Consider the following 21,856-nt stretch of genomic DNA (forward strand, 5'->3'; position numbering starts at 1 on the left):
CCCCCAGGGGCCCTTCCACATGCAGCATCACCCCAAGAACTTCATAGTTTTGTCGTACATTTTGCATTCGTCCAGTAATCCCTTACTTAAACGTGATTGGTGGAGTAAGATGTAACGTCATCGAATTACAGCCAATAGGAGAACAGAGCAATCAGTCAGCACAACACCCCAACTTATGCTTTGCTGTTGGATATTTATTCTCGTTTGACTATTTAAACCTGGGAGATATGACGTTAAATAAATTACACACTGCCCATAGCATTTTCAGTATTATCGCAACCTATTTTGTCGAGCTCATCACTCATGATAAAACAACATGCAAGACGGCCAACAATTTTTTTTTTAAATAATTTGGGCTTCCCACAAGACATCTGGATGGGTGGTTTGCTTTCACCACCACTGACCCATGGGATTTTATTTCATTGTACTGTATTCTGTTCCTTCAGTTACTATCCTTATTGGAGCAAATACCACCTTTTTAGCAACCTTGTCACATGCAAGTAATCTATGCTACAAGACACATTCTCCCCTCCTAGCACTTTTACATCCTAACAAAGCTTCCAGTCAAGTACAATATGTAGTAAATTGCTATTGGTTTTTGTGTCACCCAGCTCATACATACGATAAGTAGTCTTGAGCAGTATTCATTGCTACAAAGTCTTTCAATCTCCTCACACAAGTGTTGAAATTATTATTTATTTATTTTTTTTGCTAATGAGGCATTCTGTACCACCTACATCCCAAATATAGGAAAAGAATGGGTTACAATATAAGAGGACATTAAAACACAATTTTTATCCAAAATGAATGTTAACTCCTTTATACAACATATTACAAATACAATAAACATACGAACAAGGTGATACCAACACCATTTACATTTTCTCACTTCACAAAACACTGGGGTCAATATAACTTTGCGACTTAGCAACACAGTCGCTGGTGACATGTGACACTTGGGAGTGGCTGAAAAATAAAAATGCGATGAATCAAGGAAGTGCAAACTTGACGTCCTGACTAGTGTGGAGCGCGACTGACAAGAGTGTTCATCAGCATTTCTTTAGGAAAACTAAGTAAGATTTTTCTTTTCTTCACATTGCTGTTTGCAGCCAATATACTTTCTACGCACATGTAAACCTCGTATTATTATGGACATATTCATCACAACTTGGTAGTCTACTTATAAAGGTTCAGGGTATGGGATATGCTGATTATGATGAAGTGGGAACTTGAACTAGCTACCCATCATCCATAATCTGATATAGTAAGGCTTGCTATGGGTTGCTTATTCCCTACAGCAAAGTTTCTTCCCATATGTTATGACATGAGATTACTGCTTGGTTTCTCATCATTGTAAATCATACATCAGATTTAAACAAGCTCAAGCTCCATGACTTTCCCCTTCATACTTAACAGTAGAACACAATCATACTCAAATTTTTGTAGTAATAACCAAGAAGTAAACACTGTGTTCTTTATTAAGTAATGCTATGGCAATAAACCTTACACATGTGGGAAATAATGAAGATAAAAAAGAACAAAACTGAAACCTAAAGAGTCTGCTAATATTGATTAAAAATTGCACACAGAATGACTGAAGACACTAATTTAATATAAAATGGCATTTTTGAGCATCAACTAAAAACTTTTAAAAGAAATGCAAATTCTAATGATTTTTGGCTAATATAAATGTTTACAAAGATATGGGGTGGATAATTTAAGTACCATATGAATATTTCAGCAAGAAATATACATCTGGGTACATGACATACAAGCAGTAGACTTCTAGTCTCTTAAATCAAAACCCAAAAATGTTATCAGATGGTACCATTCTTAAACTATGTATCCAAAAACTTTTGTTAAAATAATAATCAACCAGATATTGACCTTACTCATGATTTGTTCTAGCATTCATAAAAGAGAGAGAGAGAGAGAGAACTGTAAAAAAACAGCATAGTGACTGACATCTTTTTCCTTCTGCACCGGGCAGAAAGAATGGCACTTGCAGCTAAAGGGAATTATTTTTTAATTATTTATTTATGATTTTTTTTTTTTACATGAAGGTAAAATCCAACTACCAGAGCTGTACACTCCACCTGGAGAAGGTAGGATGCTCAGTCAACACATTTATCACATTACTTTCCAATTCATAATGGTGGATTGTTTTAATAAGAAAAACCAATATTGTGAATTCAAGATATTTAAAAGCTAACATTTACAGTGATTTTTTTTCTTCAAAATATGATAAGACCATAGTAAATGAGCATGACCTCTGTCTACTATGAAGTTTGCCAAATCTTTACAGTATGCATATTCTTCACATTTTCGGTGCTCAAATTTACCTTTGCAAGCAATGAAGCAGTCTTTTATTTAAAATGATTTTTAATTTCAATATTCTAATTAATACCAACCTATTGACATGTTTTTCTTATCAGTTTCCCAAGATTAGTCCATAAGGTGCAAGCCTGGATTTAAATTCCGTGCATTAATTATTTCCAACATAAAGAAAAATGAAATTTTCTCTTATCATTCACAGGCATCTGTGACTCATGGAAGCTCTCAATTACAGTATGGAAATTTGTTAAGATATATTGGTACCTTTTCTAGCTATGAAAAAAAATCACAGGTTTTTTTCTTGTTTAACAAACTCTAAATTCCAATTCCAATTACTAATGAATTACTGTACTAATAAATATACCTAACAGTACAAAAGTCTGACAAATACAACTCTTCTTGCATCTATTCTTGTCTTAGAAAATATATTAAGTCAAAATTATCTCAAAATCATTAATCTGTGGTAGAATTTGGGCATCTGAAAAATATATGCATTAAATTTAGTTGAGAATTGGCAATTGTGGAAAGTATGGGATTCCGAGATACAGTACAGTACTTAAAATTTAATTAGTTGACCTAGTTCATCCAGTAATCGACTGTGTATGTGAGCCTTGCCATATTTCCTTGATGTATACCAATAACACTAGAAGCCTTAGTCTATCAGAGTTCACCTGGTAATTGTCAGGGACACAGGGAGGCACTTCATGGAGGGACTTGATTTCTGCGGGTAAGGAAGACGAAAATTTCTGAGGTAACTGACATCTGTGGGGACACCTCATCACATTTCTATGGGAATCTTTCCCATAAGGCAGTTCAATTAAAGCACAGGATATTCCTCATTATAGGAAGTCAATATATACACTGAATTTCCACATCCACATTCTTAGAGAATGTTTATTTTTTTTGTATATATTACACAAGCACTGGAAACTTGAAGGTACATATAAAGTTAGCCGATTTTTAAAGCACCACACCATGGATGGTGCAATACAGTACAGTATTTAGGATCAATATAATATGTTTTTTGTGTTGTGGCACTGACATCCAGGCACATAGCAGTTCATTATATGCCAATGTCAATCACATTCCAAAGTTAGACCCATGTTTACAGCAGAAGTGTCTTGTAAACTGAGTAACAAACTGCAGTGTAAATGTTATTTATCCATGCACAGTCACTAGAAGTCCGGTGCGACCCTTAAAATTCACTATTGGGTATGTCTTTGGTTCAAGGTTTCTGACATCCATGTACTAACACTGAAAGAAACATGTATTTGCCATTCCACTTGTTCAAAATTTTGCATAGAAGAGTTTAGCATCCACAAGCAAGATGGGCTGAGCATGCTTCTTGGCACATGAGGAAGTGGGGAAGGATCATGCTGCAAAACACAATTCTCTTTTGATGTTACCAGATCAGGAGCATCATAATATAGCATCAGGAGCATCATAATATAGCATCAGGAGTATCATAATATAGCATCTTCAGGAAAATTAATCTACATCAATACCTACATTATTTGGTAACCAGTTTGACAAAATACCTAAAAAATGTATATATTCATTTCTGCTTACATGTATAACATGAACATCAACATTCAACTAAAGTTCTGGTTATTCTATACGATATTCTGGTTAACAAGATATCAAATAACTATGGCATTAATGTGCAATTCCTGGAATGAATTCAATTAACAGATCTCAATGACAGAAGCTACAAACTGTGCTCAGGAGGAAAATGTGCAAAAATGAATTACATACACAGTACATAAGTATTCATGGTGATTAATTAGTTGTTCAGTTTCAAATAAGAATACTATATCTTACCACCATTTCTTTGTAACTTAGTACAGTACAGTAACTTAAAATCATCTCCATATGATAAATTTAATTGAAAAGACAAGCATCATAAACACATTTGTGATAAAAAAACAAAGTTTCTAAAATACAGATACAGTATACTGTACTGATTAATGAATATATATATCGACTTTCAAGAAAAAGTTACTTGTATGTATCTGCAAAGAAATTTGGAATAATATTCCTCTTCATATCAAATGTCAAAAAAAATCATATTACAGGTTCTTGTGTAAAGGAACCACTTTCATTAATACTAATTATCCCATTTTAAACTGAATGGCACAGAAATTGCATCAAGATCCACCACACCTTTATGCTTTTATAGATGTCTTATTCCAATATAATATTCAGATCAAAATCAGGAAACTCTCATTTAAGTTCTATAACAAAAGAATAATTATATGCACACCACAAATTGGGATTTTTTTCAAATATGAATTCAGTTATCATACTGATATGGTTTTTATATGAAATCCACTTTTGCTACAATACTTTACAACTAGAATTCCCTTGGGAGAATCTTCATCACTTATTTGTCAGATGAGAATCAGTCAATGTAAATGACAAAGTCTTCAATATTGGTAATCATCTGAATCAGCATAATCAGGGTAGTCATCATCCACATCCATGGGATCAGCGGCAAGGTTTGTGACAGTAGCTGATAGTGGCGAGTGCTTATTGAGAGCTCCTCCACTTCCTACTCCTCCCATGGTGTTTCTGACCCCTCCACTTGTTGAATCTAAGGCATCTTCACAACCCATTGATAGTTCATCTTCATCACCATAGAACCTGAAAAATTTATTAAAGAACTTTAATACCAGGCATGAGTATTTTGAAAAATGTGTATTTGTCAACTAAAAAAAGAAAAGAAGTACAGTATATGGAAGATGAAAATTTATCGAACAAAAAGCTCTAACTGTGAATGGCATAACAAGGGGTCCCTGGGTTACGAACAGGTTCCTTTCCTGAGGATGTTCTTAAGTCGGATTTGTACGCAAGTCGGAACACATGCTATGTGCATACCGTACTTAGAGAACAATGTTTAAAATCCCACTATATTATAGCCTACGTCCTTATATACATATAAAATTACTTAATTTAAGAAGAAATAGAATGACAAAATACAGCAAATGAAAGTAAAAAAACAAGTCATGAGGTAAATAAACTACTCTAAATTTAAAGTTTAACCTCGTTTGTATAGGCGGGCTTTCGTAAGTCGGTGACCCCCTGTACAGTAGTATGTTAAATTACCAGAAATCTGCAACCTAAACATTGTATTGTAAAACCAAACTGGCAATTCCACAGTAATAATTTTCAGGTCAAATTAACACCAAAATATCAACATCAGAGTAGACATGACATAAGCAGGGTGCTGAAGCTGTTACCTTGCTGAAGGATGACAGACTACAGTGTGGTGTTAAGGGATTTTCAGATACAGTATTCATCACAGTGAAGCTAAATTTTCATATAAAAATCAAACATGGTGGTGGGCATTACTTAGAACAAAAAATCACCTTACTTAAACAAAGAAAAAAAGAGTACAAGTGTGTGGAAATGCTAACTTTTATCTATTTTATGAAGTTTACTGTCTTTATATTATTTTGGCTAATAAATTATTGTTTTGTATTGATAATTAATACTGTGTGTGATTTCTGTCTAGAAATTCAGAATAATAGTTGTGCATCACTCAACAAAACATTTACAAGTTTTGACATATGGTTCATTGACAAATACTGCATTGTAATATAACTGATTGTTTGCTGGCCAATGGAGGCAGTGTCAGTTTGGTAAAACAGTGGTTAACTTTACAGGGTACACAAGAATGTTATTTTTCTCTTACATATACTAGACCCTTTTATAATTTATTTAATTCAACAATAAAAAAAAAAACATTGAACTCCTATTCTAATTAAATTTCCAGCTTGTGGTACTAAACAAAATACAATGACCAACAGGAACGAGTGCTCAGATTGTTAAATAATTTTACTTTTAAATATTCAATCTATAAAAAATATCAAAAATTTCATGTCTTGTAAACTACACATGACAATTAACCAGGTTTGACAAGAAAACTTAAAAACACTATACAGTTTACAATGCGTACAGTTACAAAACTCTTAATATTTTGGCTAATTTGAACCCACCATCCTACAGGTTTCATTGCTGTTGTCACATATTCAGATAAGCCTCATCATATCACTTGCAAAATTCCACTAGCACAAGAAAATCAGCGTGGGAAGGAGTCACGGCTACGCCTGGCTGGTAGCTGCACCCCTTACCACCCTGCCCTTCTCTCCTCTGCACATTGCCTGATCTTGGTGGAAAAATTCAGCCAATCATTTATAAGGAATGAAAAGTGACATCACCCAAAAGCTATGCCCATAAGAGGTGATATAAACCCTGCACAGACCCAGGAATGGTCATTCACTCACCCACCTTCCTAACTTACCCTACTATAAAAACCCATACAGTATTTGGCTGACTGGTCATCTCTTCAGTGCTGTACTACGTCTCCCTGGATCTATCTACGAGTCCTTCATGTGTCCAACCTACATATCGGCTCATCTGGTATGTATAGTATATTGATACTTCTTTTATTTGTCTTTGGGGTCTTGTACCAGCCTTAGTTATACCCGTGTACTATACTGTAAGTGATTTCTAAGAGCTCCCATAACTTTACTGTGAAACATCAATCAACCAGTGAGGAGACAAAATGTACCTTATCATCATTTACTTGTGTACATATATAATACTGTCACCAATATGTGGGGATCTCACTATAACCGAAGTGAATCATTATCTTTACTTATGTGGTTCTTGGTGCCAATATGCATAAAACCAACTTCTATCATTCTTAATAGTGATTACTTAATATTTAAACTTGTTCTTGTGTGAATATTCAGTAAGGGTACTTATGTTAAGTTGTGATCTGCATCTAGGTCTCATTATGATTATTATTTGTATGTAAATATGTAAGTATTGTAAGTATAATATGAAAACTGTTACTGTTCATTTTACCTACCCTACACCATACTTGATTGACAACTAACTAATGAACTGCTATTACCTTGATTAAACTTTGCCTTGTCTAAGGTGTTGAAACTTCTGGTTGACATATTACCTAAGTATTACCTAAGTTATCAAGTGATCATTGGAAACGCTGTAAAAAATCACCACACTGTTAACAAGAGGTTTCAATTAATTTGTAAGACTGTACAGAAGGTGAATCTACATTTGGATACACAGGCCTGATGCCTTAGTCTATAATACATTTGAATAGCATATGTAACAAAAAAATAATTGTTATCCTTCAGAAGTGCTAACAAATATTACTTTATAAAAAACTTAAATCATGAAAATTTTATAATTAACTGTCCAGTACTGTAAAAGCATCTTCAGTTTAAATACTAAATTTATAAATATAATTGAAATGACATTTTATATGAATCAATTTTCATTTCAAACAAACAAATAATCAATGGGGAAGTGTTTGCTTCTCCTGTTTGATGGTTTTCCTCATTTTGATGTAGATTGGAGACTAACAATTTAATAATACACATGACCTTTTTGAAAGTGTAGAAGCCTTCATAATATTGTATAGGAATATCAAGTGATAATAAGACTACAATACTAAAGTGATGTACTACTGTAACCCGTAGTTTGCTTTCTAAGGCTATGTCCCATGTGCGAGCATCCTGTGGCACTGATCAACCACGTGAGTAAACGCGCTAACTTGGAGTAGCGGACAATCACGTGTTTTCTTTAATGTGCTCGGTACACCAAGGTAGAGTGTTTAATCATGTGGTTGCTCGATGCCACAGGACACTTGCACATGGGACGTAGCCTAACATGAAAAAATTTGGATAATATTAAAGAGAAGGAAAAAGGTGAAAGAATGTCCAAAGTTTTCTTAAGTTTATATATACTGTATATATACTGTATATATATATTGTAGAATGTCGATATAATGCGAGATGTGTTCCAAGAGAGGTCGCTTTAAACTGAATTCGCGCTAAATCCAAGTGTTGTTTCAATGGAATAATTTAGTTTGGTACTTGAGAGAAACACAAAATATTAAAAAGACTAACGCCCGTATAGTTAAACAACATCTTCCCTTGAAGAGGGTCGTCCTGTTTCAACCCGAGTTTTAAACTAAATGAGTCCTGAGGGACATCGCAGTACAGCACTTAGCGAGGTGGTGTGACGGTAGGATTAACTAATTCCAATAAAATTAATTTATTTTGGAATTAGTTAATTTTACTGCCACACCACCCCGCTAAGTGCTGTACTGCGGTATCCCTCAGGACTCATTTAGTTCAAAACTCGGGTTGAAACACGACGACCCTCTTCAAGGGATGTTGTTGTTCAATAATATGGACGTAAGAGTCTACCCAGATGCTCCTCAGCCCATCTCATAGAATAAACAAAACATTGTGTTTTGTAGTATTATGTTAAAACAAACAATCATAAATCAACACAGCTAAAATTAAGGGATGCGAAATGGTCTGTTTACTGGCTGGGAAGATGGGAAGGGGGAGGTGATATGTTTGACAGTTGATGCCAAGGTCTAGTGCTTATTTATTTATCTGTCCTTAAGGGTGACAATGTTTATCTCTTATAAACTGAACTGACATGGGAGAATATAATTAACATTGCTGGAATTCTTATAAGATAGTGATTAATTTGAATATAAATATGTTATAGTTTGCACTAGAAAATTATTTTAATCATTTAGTACATTATTTTGAATACATGTACAGTACAGCTTTGCCCTTAGGACAGTGTAACGTGCCCAGAGGAACATTAGGCGCAAATTTTAAAATATGATGAGCCAGATTGACTCACGCAAAATAGGAAAAATTCGCTTTAAATTAAAACATTGTCCTTAATTGTGTGTGTTGCTTTAAATCAATAATCTCAAATTGAATCTCTTTAAATCGACGTTCCACTGTATATAAAATGCATCTACACAATAAAAACAAACATGCTTTATTCATAAACCAAATGATAAAACTTGAAACAATTTGGAAAAAAGTCTATGAAAGGGTTAGTTCACACATGAAACAAAGAGTTGGAAGCCTCTTTTCCTCTCCTTTAAATTTTCCTGGTACCGGGAAAAGTTTATCGTAATTTTCCGGATATTGCACCCTATTTTCATGCTTGGAATTTGTTCCCAGACCCAGAAAAAAAATGGGGGAGAGTTTCCGGAATCTTTCTCGGAATTTTCCAGAAAATGTGCCCCTTGGAAAATCGTTCCCAAACCCTGAATTTTCCAGAAAATAACAAGCAAATTTCAATTCCAGCTATTGGAAAGTTCCAGCTAAGAGGGATTCTGGCTAATGGAGATATATTATCTCTGTCATTCCCTCCAGTTGACCCTTCCTCCCCCTCCTCCCATTTTCTGTATTTTTTTTAACTACTAAACCCACAAACCTCTTCAACACTATTTTTTTTATTAGCCATCATTCTTCTTTAATTTAGTTAATCTCTTGTCTATATCCATACATGTTTAGCCCCAATGAATCCCTAGAATAAATATAAACATAATAATCATCCCTGTAATATGTAAGTCTTATTTAATTTACAGTAATTTGTATGTCTGTCAACTTTCATCCCTATTGAGTCATTTATACTGCATAAATATAAACAGTAATCACATAATCATATTCATCACTTTCACCAATACTGTATATATACAACTTAATGTCATAATGCGATTTGGAATACTGTACTGTGAAAAGATTGTTAATGTCTTATTATATTCATTACCTGTTGGCTCATTTTCTGAAGCTCATCAAACACTAGAGAGAAAAAAAAGTGTATTTAGAAGGAAGAGATGAAGTATATTAGTTGGAATTACATTATAAAACACCGGGCACTTAGTTGCGTCAAGTTACCACAGCAATATTCTTAAATACTAAAAACACATGTAAATACAAATTGAGATTAAAAAATAAAAAGCTGTAAGATATCTAAATACTGTACACAGTAACTAAATGATGCTACAAATAAAAAAAATCAACACGTGGTTATATTTAACGGTATAAGATGTTAAATCTTGATCAAAACATATGTGGTAATGTAATTATAAGAGACTTAGAGGATATTGCACATTTAGTGTAACATTACAGCAGTGTATGGTAACATAAAAGTGTAATATGCTTTGGTTTCAATAAAGAATCTGTGAATTAATAAAATAGCATTTCTATTATATACTCTACAGTCATCCACAAAAGTCCTGTTGCCTCTCCTGCTGTTACACGAACCCCGAGATTCAGACTTGTGAATCCGAAGCATATATGGACAGAATAATGCCTACTGCTTCGGGTTCACAAATCAAACGCCCAGTTTTAATCACCCTTTTCTGTTGACTGGGTGAACAAAACGCCAGACATGAATTTCAGGGTTCATGGAACAGCAGGAGAGGCGGCAGGAGTTTTGTGGATGACTATTATAATACTGCTGGCAAAAATGTGACTTCTATGAAAATAAAAACAAATAAAATTCCAGTTAATAAAAACAGCACGTCTTCAAATTCACCAAAATGTGACTACTACTGTACACACAGTAACAAAATAATTGTAAAATCGTGAACAAAAAGTCCTGTTGCTTCTTCTGCTGCTCCACAAACCTGGAGATTCTGATTCATGAACCCAAAGCAGTAGACAATGATGCAATATTCTGTCCATAAATGCTTTGGATTCACAAGTCTGAATCTCCAGGTTTGTGGTTCAAGAGTAGAGGCAATGGGACCTTTGTTCACAACTGTATCAGTTATGAAGTGAACAGAAATTAGTGTATACACATCGATCAAGAGCTGATGAGGGTGCACACAAACACACAGCTGACATGCACAAGCTTCCCACCTGTTATGTGCACATCAGCCTCACAGACTCTCCTCCACAATCCTGTAAGGTGCACAGTGCACTTAAGTTTCTCCACTACCTCCTCCACCATCATCTACACTTCCACCCAAGAAGAACCTAAATGAAAAAATCCAACAACCTACTTTTATCATCCTCATTAGGGGGACTCATTGAAAGCAAAGGGAAATGGAGAGGAGGAGGAGGTCACAGGAAGAGGTGAAGGGTGACTGGAGGGGCAATATGGGGGGAGATGACTGAAGCAAGGGACAAACTACCAAATATTAATCATTCTATCCATCTGCTTATTAAAGGCCAAAACAAAATTTATCATTACAAGTTATATTCATTGCATTTTATGAGGTTAATTTTAAATATCATAATTTCACAACATAACATAGCCACTGGAGTCAAATCTAATTCAAGAATATTTACCATTAGGACACCTACAGTATTTATGACATAATTAAATATCTAAATATATGGCTATAGCAAACACCTATTTAATTTTTTATCCGAAGCTGAAGTTTACTTAAGTTAGAAAACAAGACAAACATAACATAAAGCATATACTGTATACCCGTATATATAAATAGTTATTAATCTAAGTAAAAATACAATAAAAATATATTGCAAATGCTTTACACCACATACCTATATAATTTACGAATTAAGAATATGAAATAAACAAGTATTATCCAATTAAAGCTAATAATTACCTGATTAATACAGTACTGTAAATGCAGACACCATGAGAGAAAATTAAACATGGAGAAAGATTGGAAAAGAACACAACAGGTGGTGAAGGCAGTTTACATAAAGAAAGTTGACATGAATTATATCCCATAATGCACTACATACATTGATATTTATTTTTTTGCAAAAAAATTTACAACATGGAGTTATGTATTATGAATTAAAACGTCCAAATTTATACAGTGAAACATTGCATTGCTCATGCTGACATAGAAAATAACTTGCCTGGCAATATGGATTGCATATCCTTAATGCTATTTTGGAATGTGAACATTTTCTAAGACTTTGCTTTTTTTTATTTTGCTGAAAGAAGTAAAATATTAACCAGGATGACTATCAATACAAAAGTATCTAAACTAGAGCAAAAACAATCTAACAGAATGTATTTCAGGTAAATAAGAGAACCATAACTCCACTCACTGTAAGGACTTTATGTTGAACTATTGTAACAAATTCATACATGTACAGTCTATTAAAGTCAGAAAGAGCTGTTAATACATACAGAAAAACATAAGAAAATATAACCCCTGTAGGCTGTTGGTAACAACTAAAGTACATATCATATTTTTTTACTTTGATTCTAAAGGTCAGAATTCATAGTTTATTTTAATGATGGCTGAAATTCCTAAATGATTTCTCTTACTGGAGCATTACAAATTTACTTTTCAATTTATAAAATTTTCTTTATTAGTATCTGAATACAAGCACATCTTATCGAGCTTCAAATCTGCTTAACGATCACACCAAACCCTAAGATTAACACAATTACCAGTAGCTAATTATTTCTTATCCACATCCTTGTCACATTTACTTAACCAGATGACTGTTTTGGAATAAAGAATTATGTAAGACAACAAGCATTGTGTGTATAAAAGAAGAAGACTTACATGTCATCCTGATGATCTGCTCCGCCCTCCTCAGCAACTAAAAGCTCGTACTCCTCGGCAGCATAACGATCCCAGTCAGATACCTGCAGAAACTGGGTAAGGTCAAACACACTTTGTCTTTCCTCCTAACGCACTCATTTGTGGGTGATAAATATTACAGATATATTAAAAATTATACATAAAACCTTATAGCATGTGAATTAGTGAGTTTAATTAATATATGAAATACTGTACAGTATTAAGTTTAATAACTCAGAGAACTCTATCTTAACATGATTCAAGATCCATATCAGGTTTCTTTGCCATTTGCAAAAAGAGAATTTCATTACTTTTTTCCTATTCTACAGTATATTAGCTACAGTACCTGTAATGCTAATTTGGAGACTTTAAACATTGCAGGTGTTAAGAGAATATTGCAACGATAAGCAAGCTACTGAGCTAACTTATTGTAAAACAAAAAAACAAAAACTGCTTATTTTCATGATTACTTAGGAAAAATGAATAGTGAGAAAAAGAAAAAAAAAAGAAAATGAAAATAAATACAGTATTATAATTTTGCTGTAAATATTGTGTCACACTAGAAACTATTAACAGACACATAGAGAGTATTAAATCAAGTGAGTGTTATGCTTTTACTGATGGTTCTGTGCAGACAGACACAGGTAGAACAGGCTGTGCAATTGTAATATATAAAGAAAAAGAGATGATAGTGTCAAACAAACAAAGGCTGAACAACTGGGCCAGTACAACACAAACTGAACTAACTGGAATTTAATTAGCCACAGACTACCTCAAAGAAAATGGAGGTGGGGTGATATTCTGTGACTCTCAAAGTGCTTTGAAATCAATGAACAGCCCGTCAGGCTCTATGTCTAAAGTTGTATGTGATATTAAAAGGAATGTGATAACTGCCAATAAGAACAACTTTCGTATCGAATTTGTGTGGATTCCGTCCCATGTTGGAATCAGGTATCATGACCGTGCTGATAGACTGGCCAATGAGGCATGTAAGAAAGAAATATGTTGACCGTGACCTTGGCCTGTCCAATGCTGTAATTAAAAACATTCATGTCAGAATCATGAACTCTGATCTAGAAGAAGTGAGAAATGCAGAGAGACCTGACAGTTGTAGCATTAGTAAATATGACAAATTTTGTGACAAGAGGTACCGGTATGGCCAGCATAAGGACAGAACCAGACAATGTGATGTAGTCATGGCCAGAATTAGGCTAGGATACAGACACATCTGGCAAGTTAGTAACGCTGTACCCATACCGGAACACTCAGCATGTAAACTTTGTGATAAACCTTTAAAGCATACACTTGAACACTATATTATTGAATGTGACACTGTCAAAGACTTCAGGCCACCTGACTTATTGTATCTTGAACTATGTAATTACTTCATTGAATCAGGTGTGCTTGAGGACATTCTTGCTGTTTATCCCAAATTTGCTAGCCCACACTGATTAGTCTTCAATTAGAATATGACTCCAATGTATGTGATCCACTGACCTATATATACTGCTAACGAATATGATGTATTTCCTTCTTTGTGTACGAACCACTGTCCTGCATGGCAGTGAACAGTGGCATTACCCACATGAATCTGACCTATATATAGTGTCAATGAATATGATGCATCTCTTTGTGTACGAACCTCTGTCCTGCATGGCAGTGAACAGTGACATTACCCATATGAATCTGACCTCAATACATTTATAGCTGTTAATGAATATGATGTAAATCTTTGTGTATGAACCTCTGTCCTGCGTGGCAGTGAAAAGTGATACCACCCTCAGTGTCAAGACCTGACTGAATTACTCAGAATAGGCAAACTATACTACAAGCTCTGCCAATAAATTTGTTAAACTAAAAAAAAAGCCATAAATATTTTTATTTTCATAATTCTAAATTTTAAGACGAAACCTTTGTACAAATACAGTACACTATATCTGAGACTGCACGTAGTACAGCATAAGGAAAGTATAGAGGTTAAAAACTATATATTCCTGAGACTATGCATAGTAACTACAGAATTTTTTTCTTTTCTTTTTGTGGCATACAAGTACAGTAATAATAAAAAAAGGATAATGCAATTGTTTTATCTTCATACCTCTGGGCCATCATCATCTGCACGGTGTGAGGCAAATGGGTCGCGCTGCTCATGGTCCAAGTATTTCTCCAAGTTAAAGAATGTATCAAAAAATATGGGCGTCATACGACATTTTTTCAAATCCCTAAGGGAGATCTTGTCAACCTCCTCAGGCCGAACCATATCCAACATCTGTGAAGTGAAAACACAGGTGGAATAAAGACCATCACGAATTCAAATAATTTTCTAATACAGTATTGATTAAATAAAAAAAAATATATATATTCTTTACACTGTACAAGAAAAGAGTACAGTACGTAATTCTAAAAGCAAAATCACTGCAAATGAATTACCTATACACTCAATGGAACAGTTAATGTTTATGATAATACTGTACAGTATTTGACCAATGATCAGCCAAGAAGTTGGTCAAGGTAAGTTATAAGATACATAAACTTTGCATCAAAATAGTGAAGCTCATAAAATAAACATGGAAATTTAGGATAAAAGGCCAATTGTTTCTCTGAGAACAGATTTTTTAATGTAGTGCACAACTCTGGTATTAACTCTCTTGCCTAATTGTAAATGCACTACAAGACTGTAAAAATTAATTTAATTTGTGGCATTACCCAAAATAGTGTAGGATACCTGCAAGAACACAGTACAGTACAGTACAGTATATCTCAAATTATTCATCTACAATGTTATCAGTACTATCACCTGAAAATCTATTACAGTACTAATAAATATTAAGTAATGCAAACATGATAGCAGATTAACAACAGAAACAAACAGTTAACTCAGGACCCTGTTGGATTACATATTGTATAAATTCTGATATCATTTAATAAGATTTTGAACATACACTGTTACTAATAGTGAAATGCTCATTATACACTGCCCCATGCCATGAACAAATATACAGGTATAGGAGAAAAAAGTGGGCATTGAGTCAGTATTGTATCTAACTTCCAGCTTCCTTGCTTAACCCTTAATGGGCAGCAGACATCATAAGACGTTTAAGAGAAAAATGTGTAAAGGGCAACGGACATCATAATGTTTAGGTTTTCCACGCCATTGTTGGGGTGTGGTTGTGTGGTCTGGTTTTTGTGACGACACTTGTGGCTCGCTCCAGAGCCGGACAAACTCGTGATTTGTCCAAGAAATTATTATTTCCCATATTTATTGAAAAAAATATTAATTTGTAGAAAAAGTTAAGTTCATATATATATATATATATATATATATATATATATATATATATATATATATATATATATATATATATATATATATATATATATATATATATATATATATAGATATAGATATAGATATAGATATAGATATAGATATAGATATAGATATAGATATAGATATAGATATATATATATATATATATATATATATATATATATATATATAGATATAGATATAGATATAGATATAGATATATAGAATATATATATATATATATATATATATATATATATATATATATATATATATATATATATATATATATATATATATATATATATATATATATATATATATATATATATATATATATATATATAAGCTTCAATGTAAGCATAAGAATACCCCAAAGGATGTGCTTCTGCAGTTTCTTCAGCATTATTTTATACTTATGCACAGAGCAAGAATTTGAGAGAGCAACACAGATAATAATTATATATAGACTACGGCAATGCACTAACCTGACACAAACAATCATGGAAGGGTAGAGTTTCAATTCCTAGGGCTTCCATACGTTGCAGCTGCTCTTCATAGAAATATTCTAATTCATACATAGACAGATAACCATCTCCATCAAGGTCCATGCATCTGTAGGATAATACAAATTCTAAGGTCAGTTAATGTACTCAGTAGTTCAGTAATACTTTTAGCATATGCATTAAAGTCACCTGCTGTACAGTACAGTACTCCCTCTTTATCGACGGGGGTTACATTCTGTAAACGGCCGTCGATAAAGAAACCGTCGATACCGTGATGGTTACGTAATTTTTCTAACTATTATTAGCATATGTTGAATAAATGTACCTTTAAGCATTAATGCGTTTCCTTTACACATAACCTTAAATAATAGTGTATAAATAATAATATAATAAGTGGACAAAAATACTAGCAAACTTACGATTTCATTTATTGAAGTGAACATCGGTCCTTACAGTAAACAAAACAGTGTACAGTAGGCTACAGTAAAAGTCCAAAAATCCGGATGCCCAAGGCAAATTGTTTACCATTTATTATTACAACACTTTACACTGAAACGCGGGTAGTTTCAACAAAAATATTGTATATTTCCATTCAAGTATTTATTCAAGTCAATTAGGAGGGAATATTATTGTAATACAACAGTTTTTTAACAAACCATTCGAAAAGTGATTACGGTAACATCTTTTGAACGAAAGAAAGCGCAAGTCATTGTTTTCGTCACGATTTGATCCCACTTTCCACTGTAATACATACGTCATTTCAACAAAAATATTACATTTCCGTGAATGTATTATATCAAGCACAGTATGAATAGAATATCATTGTAATATAACAGAATTTTAACCGAAAACTATTAAAAAAACGAGTAACATCTCAAGAACATTGGAAGGTTAGGTAAAGTCTTTTGTTTTCGTCATGTATTTTATCCTATTTTACATTGAAATACATCACGTTTCAGCAAAACTACTATTTATTTCCGAGAATATATTCATTCAGGCGCAGTTTAGGTAAAATATACGTGTGATGTAATAATTTTTTAACTGAAAACGATTCGAAAAACACGTACCCTCTAGCCCTGTTCAAGGAGAGGACTGGGAGAAGCTGTTTGGTGCTGCAGACGATGACAAGGAAAATGATTTTGATGGATTTTAATGAAAATATTCAGAAATATGGTATCGTAATATTTATTCAAGTCAATTAGGATATTATTGTAATACAATACAACAGTTTTTTAACTAAACCATTCGAAAAGTGATTACGGTAACATCTTTTGAACGAAAGAAAGCGCAAGTCATTGTTTTCGTCACGATTTGATCCCACTTTCCACTGTAATACGTACGTCATTTTAGCAAAAATATTACATTTCCGTGAATGTATTATATCAAGCACAGTTCAAAATAAAAATCCGGCTAAATAATCCGTCGATAATCGAAACCGTCGATAAAAAATCCGTCGATAAAGAGGGAGTACTGTACTGTATTAATTATTTAGCAATAAGATAACTTCATTGCAAAAAGTAGTCGGTCCTTTTAGATATTTGTATTTACCTAAACCAGTATTCAATTGCTGTTGGGTGTCGCTTGTCCTCTTCTGAAATGAGGAACCACACAAACTCTTGATAGCCCATACGGTCTTGTTTCTGTAGCCGTCCTCTTGTAACCGCTCCGCTAAATATACGTTCAATCATACGCCACGAAAGTGCTGCAAGAAATATATTTTTTTAATGTAACAAGTAATTAAATACATAACATTCTCATTCTGTAAAAAAAACTCTCTCTCTCTCTCTCTCTCTCTCTCTCTCTCTCTCTCTCTCTCTCTCTCTCTCTCTCTCTCTCTCTCTCTCTCTCTCTCTCTCTCTCTCTCTCTCTCTCTCTCTCTCTCTCTCTCTCTCTCTCTCTCTCTCTCTCTCTCTCTCTCTCTCTCTCTCTCTCTCTCTCTCTCTCTCTCTCTCTCTCTCTCTCTCTCTCTCTCTCTCTCTCTCTCTCTCTCTCTCTCTCTCTCTCTCTCTCTCTCTCTCTCTCTCTCTCTCTCTCTCTCTCTCTCTCTCTCTCTCTCTCTCTCTCTCTCTCTCTCTCTCTCTCTCTCTCTCTCTCTCTCTCTCTCTCTCTCTCTCTCTCTCTCTCTCTCTCTCTCTCTCTCTCTCTCTCTCTCTCTCTCTCTCTCTCTCTCTCTCTCTCTCTCTCTCTCTCTCTCTCTCTCTCTCTCTCTCTCTCTCTCTCTCTCTCTCTCTCTCTCTCTCTCTCTCTCTCTCTCTCTCTCTCTCTCTCTCTCTCTCTCTCTCTCTCTCTCTCTCTCTCTCTCTCTCTCTCTCTCTCTCTCTCTCTCTCTCTCTCTCCTCTCTCTCTCTCTCTCTCTCTCTCTCTCTCTCTCTCTCTCTCTCTCTCTCTCTCTCTCTCAACTTACCTCGTTCATTGTGTTTTGCTAAATCATGTTTGTCAATGAAGAGGTCATGATCTGTGTCCAATTCCCAGAACTTGCAATAAATGACATAAAAGTGTTCATAGCTGAAGTAATCTGTGATTTGGTTGATATCTTCTTCCTCTTCTAAATAGCTTATTACCTGCAAGAATTTACATTTTATTACCATCACATGAACATTTTGTCATAAAAAAATTATGAATCTGGACTTAGTATTTCCTGTTTATAGTTTCTAATTTGTACATCCAGCAATAATTTACTTTGAGAATGCGATATCTATCTTTTTTTTTTTTTTTTTTTGAGAAACGATATTTGCTATAAAGCCCACCCCACCCACCAGCACAGTGATGTTAAACCTGAAACACACACACACAAAACAGGAAAATATTATACAGGAATTTCATAATGCTTACAGATAAATTCCAGAAATATATATTACTCAGTCTGATAGTTTACACGTCAGAGCTCAAATAAGAAATTTACTCAGTGTGAATATCTATTTACTGTACAATTTACATTTGCCCTATTGCCTTTTTAATAGAGTACAGTAAAGTACAATATTTATTAAAAAATTTACCCTCCCCACAAAAAATATTCCTTCAGTTTTTTCATTACATTTATTGTTCCAGTCTAATTTTTTGTACAGTATTTTATGTTGGCATATCAAAATCTTAACATTTCCCTTTCTGTACTCAATATAAAAACCTTACTATAACCAAAAGATCATTCAGTAAATAACCTGCTAGACTCCCCTGGCAGTCTGTCTTGTCCAGAGTGCTATTTGTATTCCACAGGCAGGGACAGTCCTGTCAGATCAATGTAAATTACAGTACAGTACAGTACTGTACAGTACTTGCCAAAGAATCCTTAGGTACACTGATATGAACAATGGTTTTCTTAATTCCAATCCTTCAATCCTCACATTTTCCTTACCTCTGGTTACTTTCAATGAATGTTGTTTATACTTTGCTGCACTCCTTACAAACTCTACCAGTCTAATTGATTTATTCTCTTAGTTTTTTCATAAGTTGGCTTTCCAGGCCTCCACTCTGCAAGAGTTAATATTCTACTTGCACTTGACCCTAACAAATACCTGATGGTATGTAGAGTAGTGAGGCAGACATTTCCCTAGTTTAAGTGTCTAAACCAGGGGCATCCAAGTTTTTCAGTAGTGGACCACATGATGAGAAATCCAAATGGGTGCAAAGTCGCTTGAATTTTTTAGTTACAACATTGGTGAAGAATATCCTATTAACCATTAAAAAATATGCATTTTTTAGCAATAATAAACAAGCAGTCATACCAGGTAATCAGCTTTATTCTTATCCAAGTACTTAGTACACTGTTACAGGCCGAGTTCTAATACGGCCAATTTGCATCATGTCATTGAGAATACAGTACTAATTTAACATTCATATAAAATGGGCATAATAAAAGGCCTAGTGCTAATCATGAATTAATTTTGATGAAATCAATGAGAATATTGGTACTTACCAAACTGAACTATTCTGGAGAACTGTGGCATGTACTGTATTCAGTGAGGGCACATCTCAATTCTGACTCAAGTTTACATTACTAATGGTGGCTTGCAGTTTTGATTTCAGAGGTTTCATGAGAGAGAATGTACTTTCACACAGTTATGTAGGCCTAAACATTGGCTACATAACTTGAAATTTCAAGATAATTCTAGAGGCACTGCACTCGAAAGGCAGTCACAGAAACTTAAAACAAGATTCATACTCATCTGTTACGCAACAGTACCGGCAGGTAGGTAGTTACCATTTGGCCGATAGGCATTACACCGTTACGGTTAGGAATAGGCCTTACTGGCCTATATGTTGATGTGTGCTAATAAGGCGGACCACACCCCGGGGTCAGGTGAGCCCCTTTCAAGTTTATTATAAGTTTTGAGGGACTCCATCACTCTCCATCAATGAATTCTTACCCTTACTGATATTAAGAGTTTGAAAGTGTTCTTAGTCAAGGAGGTTAATAAGTCCAGTATGTGCATACTGTACTTGTAATAGTGGCTAATGATTTTTGTTTCTTTATGTGGAACATAAAATGTGTTCCCTCTAGGTAGACAAATAAAACTTTGAGAATCATCAAAAGGAACCACTAAAACCACTGTGATACTGGATAAGTAACAGTAATGCAACAACCCTTCCCATTAATCCTAGCTGCTTCCAACTGTGAACCTCTATGCAACCTTTATTTCACATCACTTGCCTCTGTACCATTGGAGGATTTATAAACCAAAAATATGAGTTTTATACTTTTATATGACTCCTAATATGACCAGCATACCTTTGCAATTATTTAAACACTGGATAAGTTTCCTCAGGTGTACAAGCATGACTTTTGTCTTTGAGAATAGCTCACTCCCGGTTTTGGTTATAAGCAAATACTTCACTTCTGGGGACCATGACACTGTACAGTCACCCATAAAAGTCCCATCAGTTTGCCTCCTGAACCACAAACCCTGAGATTCAGAATCATGAATCAGAAGTATTTATGGTCAGACTAATGCATCAATGTCAACTGCTTCTGGCTCACGAGGTTTGTGGAACAGCAGGAGAGGTGGCAGGACTCTTGAGGGTGACTAGATGACACCTTACTGATTATACAAGATGGTTACCTCAACTGCCATTTCAAGTTGACTCTTTTTTGGAAATGTCTAATTGTGAGCTTCTAATCAGTGTTAAATTCCTGAATACTAGGGACCAAATATCTATAATGCTTTGTTAAACCAATACAGTAATGATTTAATTTACTTATTATATGTAAGCCTTCTCTTCTTACCAATGACAACTCAGGAGGAAAAGGGTTTGTATCAATGACAAGCATAAGTTAGAAAGTACAAAATGACATAAAATATGTAGATATAAAATGTTAAAAAATAAAAATGA

At 34.2% G+C, this 21,856-nt stretch overlaps 1 protein-coding gene across 5 annotated transcripts in view; it reads right to left on the reverse strand.

Moving 5' to 3' along the window:
- Positions 1–804: 804 nt before the first annotated feature.
- LOC121876329 (serine/threonine-protein phosphatase 2A regulatory subunit B'' subunit alpha-like) overlaps positions 805–21,856 on the reverse strand; it is a 98,882-nt gene continuing 77,830 nt past the window's right edge. Inside the window, exons 6-12 of one of the 5 annotated variants that reach the window (XM_042381395.1) lie at positions 18,933–19,089; positions 18,077–18,230; positions 16,511–16,637; positions 14,811–14,981; positions 12,695–12,777; positions 11,055–11,096; positions 4,861–4,977 (exon numbers count right to left, since the gene is read on the reverse strand). In XM_042381395.1, coding sequence (XP_042237329.1) covers positions 11,075–11,096; positions 12,695–12,777; positions 14,811–14,981; positions 16,511–16,637; positions 18,077–18,230; positions 18,933–19,089 — 714 coding nt within the window. In that variant the 3' untranslated portion in view covers positions 4,861–4,977; positions 11,055–11,074. Of the gene's footprint in view, positions 4,978–11,054; positions 11,172–12,694; positions 12,787–14,810; positions 14,982–16,510; positions 16,638–18,076; positions 18,231–18,932; positions 19,090–21,856 lie in introns of those variants that run through there. The other 4 variants (XM_042381394.1, XM_042381391.1, XM_042381390.1 and 1 more) reach the window with 4 other exon arrangements.

This window comes from Homarus americanus, unplaced genomic scaffold, assembly GCF_018991925.1.
Source record: "Homarus americanus isolate GMGI-L3 unplaced genomic scaffold, GMGI_Hamer_2.0 scaffold34921, whole genome shotgun sequence".
NCBI classification, from domain to species: Eukaryota; Metazoa; Arthropoda; class Malacostraca; order Decapoda; family Nephropidae; genus Homarus; species Homarus americanus.